General features: G+C 39.2%; 1 protein-coding gene across 22 annotated transcripts in view; it reads left to right on the top strand.

Moving 5' to 3' along the window:
- DYM (dymeclin) overlaps positions 1 to 12,532 on the top strand; it is a 400,594-nt gene that overhangs the window by 10,908 nt on the left and 377,154 nt on the right. For all 22 annotated transcript variants that reach the window (XM_055299796.2, XM_055232593.2, XM_055232612.2 and 19 more), the window contains exon 2: positions 8,888 to 9,080. In XM_055299796.2, coding sequence (XP_055155771.1) covers positions 8,941 to 9,080 — 140 coding nt within the window. In that variant the 5' untranslated portion in view covers positions 8,888 to 8,940. The remainder of the gene's footprint in view (positions 1 to 8,887; positions 9,081 to 12,532) is intronic.

A 12,532-nucleotide genomic window follows, 5' to 3' on the forward strand; every position in this document is an offset into this window, starting at 1 on the left:
ATAAGGGTTTTGAGAGTTCCAAATAAATTGGGAGCAGGTGATTGTGCGTGTGTGTTTGCAATCCTTGGCAGGAATCATTGCAGAAGAGATGCTGTTGGGGCTCAGTTTTCTACTTTGCTTTCTGTGGGGGAGCAGGTGGATCTTTCTGGCAAGAGTGCCTCAGTGCCTACTGGTCTTATTATGTCTGAACTTGTTCCTCCTGTATACTCCAGGTGCCCAGGGTGTTGCCTTCACTCTGTTCCTACCAGGTAGCAGCACCCTGTTGTTGCTTCCTGTGGGAGTGAGGGCTTAGGCAGGGGTGTCTGCTCAGGTGCACTAGCCAAGCTTCTGTTAGTTGCTTGTGGGCCTTTTTCTGGCCTTTCTGCTTTTGTGCTGGAGTTCCTGTTCACACTCTTTGGGATGGTGCCCTTGAAGGCCCTTGAACCTGCTCTGGGATGCTATTTCCCTTTTTAGTCCATCTCCAGCTGTTTTCTATTTTATGGGAATTCTTCACAGCTTCTGGCCCCCTGTTATTTTTTGAGCATGGCTGTGTAATCACTGGCTATTTAAAAAATATCATTTATATTATTTCTAGGGTTTGGTGAGAAAAAACGGGGAAGGAGGCACTGTACTCTTTACTCAATTGGCTGTCTCAATTTTTTTTGTTAACGTTCTGTTCAGTGTCTCTCCTGATATGCTTGTAGGCTTTATTCATATTGTTTTAGAAAGATTTCATAGTGTTCTTGGACTGAGCAGTTATTTTGATTTATTAATTTTATTTTTGATACAAAATCTTGCTCTGTTGCACAGTGCAGTGCTGTAGACGTGGCTCACTGCAGCGTCGAACTCCTGGGCTCAAGCGATCCTTCTGAGTAGCTGGGACCACAGGCTTGAGCCACCATGCCCAGCTAGTTTTTAAATTTTATGTATAGATGGGGTCTTGCCCAGGCTGGCCTTGTATTCCTGGGCTCAAGCAATCTTCCTGCTCTGTCTCCCGAAGTGCTGGGATTACAGGTGTACAGGTGTTTGATTTAAGACTTAATTTTGTGGTCTGTCCTAGCCGCTTTGAAAATAAAGTTTATTTCCTATAAACCAGTAGAAAACAGTCATAGGATATGAACAGGTAATGGCCTTATTCACGGCAAGAGAGATGCAAAATAAAATTGTATTGAAAAACTGTTTTTTTTTTAAAATCTAAGTTGGCAAGGATCAGAAAGTTTGATTAAACAAGGGCGGCTGTGGAGTAGAGAAATAGACATTGCTGGTGAGAATCCAAGTTGGTACAACCTCTATAGAAGGCAGCCAGGCAGTATCTATCAAAATGACAAATGCATATACCCTTTGACCCAGCAATTCTATTTCTCTGGGTTTGTCATATCTGTCTACTCATACATGTGTGAAATATTTTATATGCTTATGTAAGTGATAGTATAAGATATACGTAATGTATGTATCTTATTGGAGAATGACATTTATTTTTTATTACTTGGAGAATGATTTGTAATAGCAAAAGATGTAGACTACCTAAATGTACATCAATATGGTATTTGAGAAATTATAAAATAGAATGTTACACAGTTGTAAAAAGGAATGAAGTGCTTCATATATGGATATATAATGACTTCCTATATATTGATGAGTGGGAATAGCAGAGAGGAATATGTCATATGCTATGGTTTGTTTAAAAAGAGGTTGAACATATGTTTGTATATACACAGAATGTCTGTGGAATGATGCCCAAGAAACTGTGAATGTTTTCTCTGAGTTGAGAAGGTGGTTAGAAGATGGGATGGGATACACCATGGAATACTATGCAGCCATAAAAAATGATGAGTTCGTGTCCTTTGTAGGGACATGGATGAAATTGGAAAACATCATTCTCAGTAAACTATCGCAAGGACAAAAAACCAAACACTGCATGTTCTCACTCATAGGTGGGAATTGAACAATGAGAACTCACGGACACAGGAAGGGGAACATCACGCTCCGGGGACTGTTGTGGGGTTGGGGGAGGTGGGAGGGACAGCATTAGGAGATATACCTAATGCTAAATGACGAGTTAATGGGTGCAGGAAATCAACATGGCACATGGATACATATGTAACAAACCTGCACATTGTGCACATGTACCCTAAAACCTAAAGTATAATAAAAAAAAATAAAAAAAAAGAAGATGGGATGGGAAGGAGACTTTTCACTGTATATCCTTTGAAGTTTTTGTATTTTGTACCATGAATATTACTGATACAAAAAGAACATAAAATAAAAACATCTGACAAATTTTGTTAGTAGACTCTTTGATAGTATTGCTTCTCATTGTTGCCTCACCTGGTGGGAGGAGGAGGTTGATTCCAAAATCAAATTTTGTTCTTTTGAAAATCAGCATTCATATACTTAAACTCCCAGAGTAAAATTGCTTGCTTTTAAGTTGCCACATTAAAAAAGTAAGATACTGGTCTATTTAACTGAGAACAAATTGTTATGATTCTCATTTCTTTTGATCTGGTGTCATTTTTATCCTGTTAATTTTAATGAAGCACAGAGAAGGAAAATTGAGTACATGGTAGAGCCAGGAGGACCCATACTTAAATTGCTGTCAGTAAACCAACACTCTTTGAACTAACCCACTTTCATCCATACAGTTAGAGGTGCTTATTCAGTACACTAATATTAGGCCTACAATCCTAACTGCTAATTAGCATGAGTCCCCTGATAAATAGCACACTGTAAACAAGTAGTCAAGGTCTTTTTTACTCATTTGTTTAAACATATATTTTATTGAGGCATATTCAGGGTCACAGGGATTATTGGACAAATAAAAATAATTTGAAAGGTTTGGCTAAAAAGGAACTAGCAATATCCTTAAGCAGGTGGTGGAGGACAAAATCTGTTGTATACTGCTCAGAGTTAATGAAATTAATGCAGAATCCCAGAGGACCCAAGAACATTACTTATTTTGCTTTTATTGAAAAAGTTCAATTTGGAATAAAATTTGAAAGAAATAATTTATTGGGTAGCTGGAAGAGGTGGCTCATTCCTCTAATCCCAGTGCTTTGGGAAACCTAGGCAAGAGGGTCTCTTGAGGCCAGGAGATTGAGATTAGCCTCAGCAACATAGCAAGATGCCCATCTTTACAAAAAAATTTTAAAAAGTTAGCAGGGTGTGATGGCATGTACCTGTAATCCCAGCTACTCAGAAGGCTAAGGCGGAAGGATTGCTTGAATTCAGGAGTTTGAAGCCACAGTGAACTATGTTCATGCCACTGCACTCTAGTGTGGGTGACAGAGTGAGACCCTATCTCTAAAATAAGTAAATAAATTTATTTTGGAAAACTAGTCTAAGTGAAAGAACATTCTATAATAGGACACCGAGTAACTAGAATATGAGATCCTAATATCTCATCATGTATAATATGGATGATAAAGTAACTTAATATGTAAAAACAATCCTAGTGGTTGTGAAAGAACGTACCTATTAGTCTGATTTGTTGGCACCTCTCTAGGACATGTAGATTCTTTTTTGTTTGTTTGTTTTTGTTTTTTTTTTTTTTTTTTGAGATGGAGTGTCGTTCTTGTTGCCCAGGCTGGAGTGCAATGGCGCGATCTCGGTTCACTGCAACCTCCACCTCCTGGGTTCAAGCGATTTTCCTGCGTCAGCCTCCTGAGTAGCTGGGATTACAGACGTCCGCCACTTCACCTGGCTAATTTTTTATATTTTTAGTAGAGATGGGGTTTCACCATGTTGGCCAGGCTGGTCTCTAACTCCTGACCTCAGGTAATCTACCTGCCTCAGCCTCCCAAAGTGGTGGGATTACAGGCGTGAGCCACTGTGCCCGGCCTTGTGGTTTTAATTGAGAATTTTATGAGATTAGATTTCTCTTTTCTTAGCATATCAATTATACTTTTTTTTTTTTTTTACTGTTTTAGTGTTTACCCTAGAGTTTGCAATCTACATTTACAAGCAATCTAAGATTGCTTTTAAATAATATAATAACAACATCACCACTTCACAGATTGCACAATACCTTATAATAACAAAGTATTCCTAATTCCTTCTGCCTGTCTGTTGTATTTTCAGTTCACATATACATTGCTGTCCTTCATTTCACTTCTTTTTTTTTTTTTGAGATGGAGTCATGCTCTGTCGCCCAGACTGAAGTGCAGTGGCATGATCTTGGCTCACTGAAAACTCTGCCTCCTGGTTTCAAGTGATTCTTGTGCCTTAGTCTCCCTAGTAGCTGGGATTATAGGTGCACACCACCATGCTCTGCTAATTTTTGTATTTTTAGTAGAGATGAGGTTTTACCATGTTGGCCAGACTGGTCTTGAACTCCTGACCTCAAGTGATCTGCCTGCCCTGGCTTCCTAAAGTGCTGGGATTGTAGGCATGAGCTACCACACCTGGCCCAAAAGTTTTTAATTTGATGAAGCCCAGTTTATAAATTTTTTTCTTTTATGGGTTGTGCTTTTTGTTGTTGTTGTTGTTGTTGAAATCTCCATGTACCACCACACCTGGCTAATTAAAACAATTTTTTTTAGAGACAGGGTATTGCTATATTGCCCAGGCTGGTGTCTAACCCCTGTCCTCAAGTGATCCTCCTGCCTCAGCCTCCCGAGTTGCTGTGATTACAGGCATGATCCACTGTGCCTGGCCAGAAAATATTTTATTTTTAATCAAAGTAGTATATGGACGTGATTTTGAAAAGTCAACTAATATGACAGACTTAATATAAAAAACTGTTCTACCACCCTCCCCACTCCAGAGTCCTTTTCCACAGGGGTGGCCACTTTCTTTTTCTTTTTTTTTGTTTTTTGAGATGGAGTTTCGCTCTTGTTGCCCAGGCTGGAATGCAATGGTTCGATCTTGGCTCACTGCAACCTCCGCCTCCCGGGTTCAAGTGATTCTCCTGTCTCAGCCTCCCAAGTAGCTGGGATTACAGGCACCCGCCACCATGCCCAGCTAATTTTTCTTTTTTTTCAAATGGAGTCTTGCTCTGTTGCCCAGGCTGGAGTGTAGTGGCAAGATCTCAGCTCACTGCAACCTCCACCTCCCAGGTTCAAGCAATTCCCCTGCCTCAGCCTCCCTAGTAGCTGGGACTACAGGCACGTGCCACCACACCTGGCTAATTTTTTTGTATTTTAGTAGAGACAAGGTTTCACCATGTTGGCCAGGGTGGTCTTGATCTCCTGACCTCATGGTCCGCCCGTCTCGGCCTCCCAAAGTGTTGGGATTATAGGCGTGAGCCACCGCGCCCGGCCTTATTTTTGTATTTTTAGTAGAGACAGGGTTTCATCATATTGGTAAGGCTGGTCTCAAACTCCTGACCTCAGGTGACCCATCCGCCTTGGCCTCCCAAAGTGCTGGAATTACAGGTGTGAGCGACCGCGCCTGGCCACCACTTTAAAATCTATAAGCTGTTGCTTTTTGCTATTTACCTCCTTATTTATTTAATTTGAGACAAGAGTTTCACTCTGTTGCCCAGGCTGGATTGCGGTGGCACAATCTCGACTCACTGCAATCTCCACTTCCCAGGTTCAAGTGATTCTCGTGCCTTAGCCTCCTGAGGAGCTGGGATTACGGGCATGCTCCAACATGCCCAGCTAATTTTTGTATTTTTAGTAGAGACAGGTTTTCACTATGTTGACCAGGTTAGTCTCAAACTTCTGGCCTTAAGTGATCCGCCTGCCTCGGCCTCCCAAAATGTTGGGATTACACCACACCTGGCCCTACTTCCTTATTTACAACTAATAAGTTTTTACTGTTTTTTGATTTACTAACTTTACATATTTTCTATTGAGCACTACCTATTATGGAAGATGAAGGTTTAGCACTCGTAGACCACCAATCCTGCTGCGTCTTCCGGAATCTTCTCAGTAGAGTTAACTCACAATTTTTGGTTAAATATTTAGTATTTATATGATAGTGATTATATAAATGTTCATTACTGTCGAATTTAGTTGTATACTATGATTACATGACCTTTCTTGAATAATTTGTTCTTCCCAAAGTTTATAGTCTATACGAAATTATTTACTTTATTCTCCATATAACTATTATTCATTGCTTCCAAATTCTCCTACAGTATTGTAACATTCCACAGAATAAGGTTAGACACATCAAGTGAACTGTCAGTTCTATGCTTTCTTCTCCTGGTTGATCCGGGAGCTGTTTTGGTTCTTGTCCCAGCCTGCTGCATGGCTGTGATTCTCTATACCACTGCCCTGTGTTGGATCCCCTGTTTCTTGAATTTCTTCCTTTTTCTTGGCTTGTTCCCTCATGTGGAAGGAGTACATCTTGTAGCTTCCTTGTAGGTTCCTAGGAGGTCTTTTGAATCTTGGCAAATCAGAAAATGTTTTTATTCTACTTTCAAACCTAATTGGTAGCTTGAAAAGCTATAGATTTCTAGTTAAATTATTTCCTCTTGGCCAGGCTCAGTAGCTCATGCTTGTAATGTCAGCACTGTGGTTGAAGCCAGGGCAGAAAGATTTCGAGCCAGCCTGGGCAGCACAGTGAGACCCCATCTCTACCAAACACAGAATAGTAGCTGGGCTTTGGTGGCATGTACCTGTAGTTCCAGCTACTTAGGAGGCTGAGGCATGAGGATCCCTTGAGCCCAGGAGTTTGAGGTTACAATGAGCTATAATCACGCCACTGTACTCTAGCATTGTACTCAGCAACAGAGTGAGGCCCTGTTTCTTAAAAAAAAAAAAAAAGTTTTAATACAAGTGCTAGCTATGAATAAATCCATAATATTTTTTGCCTGTTTTAAAATCTTATAAATGAAAGCATAGCATATCTATTAGGTAGCTTACTTTTTTTTTTAAAACATTTTATATTTTTGAGATGTATCCATTTAGCTCTGTTTCATTCATTTTCACTAGTGTATTATGTCCCCTTATAATTTTGATAACTTAAAATACTATTTTAAGTTAGGAATTTATATATTTCAGAGTATTTCTTTCTTTCTTTTTTTTTTTTTGAGACAGAGTCTTGCCCTTGTCACCCAGGCTGGAGTGCAATGGTGTGATCTCGGCTCACTGCAACCTCCGCCTCTTGGGTTCAAGTGATTCTTCTGTCTCAACCTCCCTAGTAGCTGGGATTACAGGCATGCGCCACCATGCCAGACTAATTTTGGATTTTGAGTAGAGAGGGGGTTTCTCCATGTTGGTCAGGCTAGTCTTGAACTCCGGACCTCAGGTGATCTGCCCGCCTTGGCCTCCCAAAGTGCTGGGATTATAGGTGTGAGCCACCGTGCCTGGCCTTCAGGGTATTTCTTTTATAGCATTTTCTAATTGGGCTTAACAAGCCCTACTTTAAGAAATTAAACCTTATGATTAGCTGTCTTAATATAGAGGCTTAACTGAAGATGAATTATTATTCAGTTGAAGTTGAATTGAGTTATTAGGGCCCCTGTCCCCTTGCAGGAAGGATGAAAGTAGTGGCTGGCCTCAGGTTCAGGGGCAGGCGATGAGGAGCCAGATCAGTATTTCTATCTCAGATTCAGAAGACCAGCTGTCCATGTGCATCATCAGGGAAGCATCTTGCTCTCAGAATAAGCAGCTCAATCCAGCTTCCAAATTCTGACCATGGCTTCAGTGCCTTTGTGGAATGAGAAGGGACATGAGGAAGAAAGTGAGTCACTAATATACATTCTTACCTGACCTGAGCCACCTTTGGTCCCTGAGCCCATGTAGTTTCCTTTCATTGTGATGGTAATTTTAAAATAGTATAATGTATTATTTATCTTATCACCATTTTATTATTCAATGGGAGACCTTTTCTGAACAAATCAAGATAAAACATGAGCTAAAACTATGTTAAGTGTGATTTAAGGAAGACAGTGATTCATATTTGTAACTAAACTATTAGTTTTCTTCCCTTAGTGACTGAGAACAACCAATACTGACTTTGGAAGAGCCTCGTGGATACTACTTATTTATTAACTCCCTTGTTCCTTCAACATACTGTTTAGGGAATTTTTTACATGCTAGTCTAGACAGTGGGCATAGAAAGATGAATAAGATAATTCCTGTCTTAAAAATGTGCATGGTTCAGGGGAAGAGGCATATCAACAAAAGCTACATATGTGCCCTACAGCAGAATGAGAGAAACATTAAATGTGATTCCTTTGTAATTGGGATCTCTTTCACTTGAAGTGGGTAATTCAGGTTTGTCCCTATGACCCCCATAAGTAGAAGTAGCACATGGTAATTACTTGAGCTATGTTCCCTTCCTTGTACATTCAAGCCATCCAGATTTCTGTATTTCTTTGTCACCATTGTTTTGGTTGTAAAACAACTTCATTTTCAGACTAATTATAAGTTACCATTATTATGATTTTGCTTTGAGACATTTTCTTGGGCAGAGCTATGCCCATCCTAAGATACATGGTACAAGTACAATATAGATTTGGATTTTTGTGTTTGTATTGGCTAAGACAGGTGTTAGCTCCATATTTCTTTTTTTTTTTGAGATGGAGTCTTGCTCTGTCGCCAGGCTGGAGTGCAGTGGCGCGATCTTGGCTCACTGCAACTTCCGCCTCCTGGGTTCATGTGATTCTCTTGCCTCAGCCTCTTGAGTAGCTGGGACTACAGGTGTGTGCCACCATGCCCAGCTAATTTTTGTATTTTTGGTAGAGACGGGGTTTCACCATGTTGGCCAGGATGGTCTCAATCTCTTGACCTCGTGATCTGCCATCCTTGGCCTCCCAAAGTGTTGGGATTACAGGCGTGAGTCACCATGCCTGGCCTAGCCCCGTATTTCTTGTAACTTTGTATCTGATGTCTAATATAGTTATAAATACAGAAAGATGCGATTTTCTTTAGTAAGTTTATACTTTTTTTATATGTAGACAAAGCATGATGACTTTTGAACAAGTTTAAAGTTTTTTTATTTTTATTTTTTATAGGTTGTCTTTTGGAAATGCAGGTTTAAGGACAAATTATCTGCTTAAGCTAGAAGATGGGATCGAATAGCAGCAGAATTGGTGATCTTCCTAAAAATGAGTACTTGAAAAAGTTATCAGGCACGGAATCTATCTCTGAGAATGACCCGTTCTGGAATCAGCTTCTCTCGTTTTCTTTCCCTGCACCAACTAGCAGGTAAGAGATTGCCTGGAGATTGAAAATTTGAATAGAGGACCGTATCAACTTGTGTGGTATGCTGATTAAAAAAAATTTAGAAATGTTCTGTCTATCTATCTAGTCTATCTGTCATACATAGATCAGTAGAAAATCCAAAAGATTTGAAAGTAGAAAATAAGCTTTTCTTTTTACCCAACTCAGTAGCCACCTCCCTTCTCTAGAGGTGATCACTGGTAGCAGTTTATTTTGAATCATTCTAGAGATAATAGAGGTTACTTAAGCATATGTCCCATACAGTTTCACAAAATTGTTTAAATACAAATGGTAGCATACTACACGTACTGTTCTGTCCCTTGCCTTTTTCCCCACAGTTAAGTAAAATATATCTTGTATATGTAGCACATATGCAACTTCCTTATTCTTTTTAATGGCTGTGGAGTATCTGTAGAATATATTTAATTGGTTTTTCTGTTGAAGAACATTTAGATGTTTCCGGTCTTTGTTATAACAGTTACTGCCACATACATCATTTCTCATACACACAAATCTTTAGTATAAATTCCTTGAAGTAGAATTGCTGGGTCAAAGTGTATGTGCATTTGCAATTTGGTAGCTATGCCAAATTGTACTCCATGGAAGTTGTAGCAATTTACACATCTACCAGCAATGCATGAGAGGTGTGTTTCCCCATGTCTTTGTCAGTTTGATGCATTTTTAGACCTTTGACCTTTGCCAGTTTCAGAGGTGAAAAACAATATCTCATTTTTAATTCTATTACAAAAACTGACAGACAATAATAATGTAGAATGAATAGAATATTGAATTCCCATACACTCAATAACTAGATTTAAAAAATTTTTATTTACTTTTTAAGAGTTTTATTATGATAGGCAGAATAGTAGCCCCCCAAAGATGTCCACGTCCTTGTCTGCAGAATCTGAATATGTTACATTACATGGTGAAGGGGAATTAAAGTAGCAAAAGGCATTAAGGTTACTAATCAGCTGACCTTAAAACAGGGAGATTATCTTGGATTATCTGGGCAGGCCCAATGTAATCACAAGGCTTCTTGAAAGTGGAAGAGGGAGGTAGAAGAGAAAGTCAGATGTGATGTGAGGAGGACTCAGCCTGCCCTTGCTGGCTTTGAAGATGGTAGGGAGGTCATGAGCAAGAAATATGAGCAGCTTCTAGAAGCTGGCAGAGGCAAGGATGCAGATTTCCCTCTAGAGCCTTCGGAAAGGAATGCAGCCTCATTGACATCCTGATCTTAGCTCATTGAGTGTCAGACTTCTGACCTACAGAACTGTAAGATAATAAATTTATGTTGTTGACACCACTAAATTTTGATAACTTTTGTAGTAGCAATAGAAAAATAATACACTTTTTGAGATATGTTTCATATATCATGTAGTTCACCCATTTAAAGTGTATTATTCAGTGTTTTTATTCACAGAATTGTGTAACAATCACCAATTTTAGAACATTATCATCCCAGAAAGGAACCCTATCCCATGCCCATTAGCAGACACTCCCCCAAACTCTAGATTGCACTAGCAACCACTTATTTATTTATTTATTTTTTGAGAGGGAGTCTCAGTCTGCTAGAGTTCAGTGGCGTGATCTCTGCTCACTGCAAACTCTGCCTCCTGGATTCAAGCAATTCTCCTGCCTCAGCCTCCCGAGTAACTGGGCTTACAGTTGCATGCCATCATGCCTGGCTAATTTTTGTGTTTTTTGTGGAGATGAGATGTCACCATGTTGGCCAGGCTGGTCTCGAACCCCTGACCTCAAGTGATCCACCTTCCTCAGCCTCCCAAAGGATTATAGGCGTGAGACACTGCGTCCAGCCACTAATTTAATAACTACTACTAACTTTGCCTCTTCTAGACGTTTCATGTAAATAGAATTGTAACAATAGGTGGTCTTTTGTGACTGGCTTCTTTCTTTTCTTTTCTTCTACTGTTTTAGAGATGGGGTCTTTCTCTGTTACCCAGGCTGGTCTTGAACTCCTGGGCTCAAGCAATCCTCAGCACCCCAAAGTGCTGGGATTACAAGTGTGAGCCACTGCACCCAGCCGTGACTGGCTTCTTTCACTGAGTAATATTCATACATGTTGTAGCATGCTCCAGTACTTGCATTCCTTTTTTTCTTTTTCTTTTGAGACAAGGTCTCACTCTGTTGCCCAGGCTGGATTGCAGTGGTGCGATCGTAGCTCACTATAGCCTTGAACTCCTGGGCTCAAGTGATCCTTCCACTTCACCTTCCCGAGTAGCTGGTACCACAGGCATGCACCGCCATGCCTGGCTGCTTTTTAAAAAATTTTTTGTAGACACAAGGTCTTGCCACCGTGTTGCCCAGGCTGGTCTTGAACGAACACGTGGCCTCAAGTGATCCTCCTTCCTCTGCCTCTGAAAGTGTTGGGATTATAAGCATGAGCCACTGGACCCAACCTCCATTCCTTTTTATTGCTGAGTGATACTCCATTGTATGGATATACTGCATTTTGTTTGTCCATTCAGAAATTAATAGACATTTGGATATTGTTGAGTGATACTCCATTGTATGGATACACTACATTTTGTTCATTCAGAAATTAATAGACACTGGGTTGTTTCTATATTTTGTTCATTATTGTTTTTTAAATATCTTAAAGTCCTTTTTTTTTACATAACCATAATACCATTATTACACCTAACAAAATTAACAATAATTTCTGCTACCCAGTTCATATTTAAATTTTTCCATATTTAAATTTTAATTAAATTTAAATTAAAGTTGTTTTAATAGTTTATTACAATTAGGAGCCAAATAAGGTGCATATGTTGCACTTGATGGTTCTTGTTCTTAAATGTCTTTTAATGTAGAATATAAATATCCACTTCCCACCCTTGCCACTATTTTTTTCCTTCATGTCATTTTTAAAACAAATTATGTCAGTTTTTCTGTAGAATGTTCCATCTTCTGTATTTATCTGATTGCTTCTCACACCTTGTAACTTGTTCTTTTATTCCATATATTTCCTGTAAATTGGAAATGAGATTTAAAAGCTTGATAAAATTTAGGTTAATCATTTTTGGTAAGGTATTCCATATGTAGAAAAAGTGTGTTTTATACCAGTTATCATGCTAAGATTGATCAAGAGTTTTGAGTGTATTTTAGCATCTATTGATTTTTGCCTGAATCACTTGTTTTATAAGAGGTTACAAAATGGTAATATTTCTAATTTGGTCATTTCTACATTTAATAACTGGAATTCTTCTGTAAAGGGGACTTTACATCATCAATTAGGTTATGTAAGATATAGTTCTTAATGTATTTATTACTAATTAAAGGTAAGCACTTCAGTTATTTTCTTTACCAATTTTCAGGAAGGGGTTGGTGTAATCGTGACGAAGTCTATACTTCTCATTTCCCTTTACCTCAGAGGTAGAGGGCCTATTTCTCTGTCTTTTGAGGGTAAATTCACACAC

This window comes from Symphalangus syndactylus, chromosome 1 (assembly GCF_028878055.3).
Source record: "Symphalangus syndactylus isolate Jambi chromosome 1, NHGRI_mSymSyn1-v2.1_pri, whole genome shotgun sequence".
Lineage (NCBI taxonomy): Eukaryota > Metazoa > Chordata > Mammalia > Primates > Hylobatidae > Symphalangus > Symphalangus syndactylus.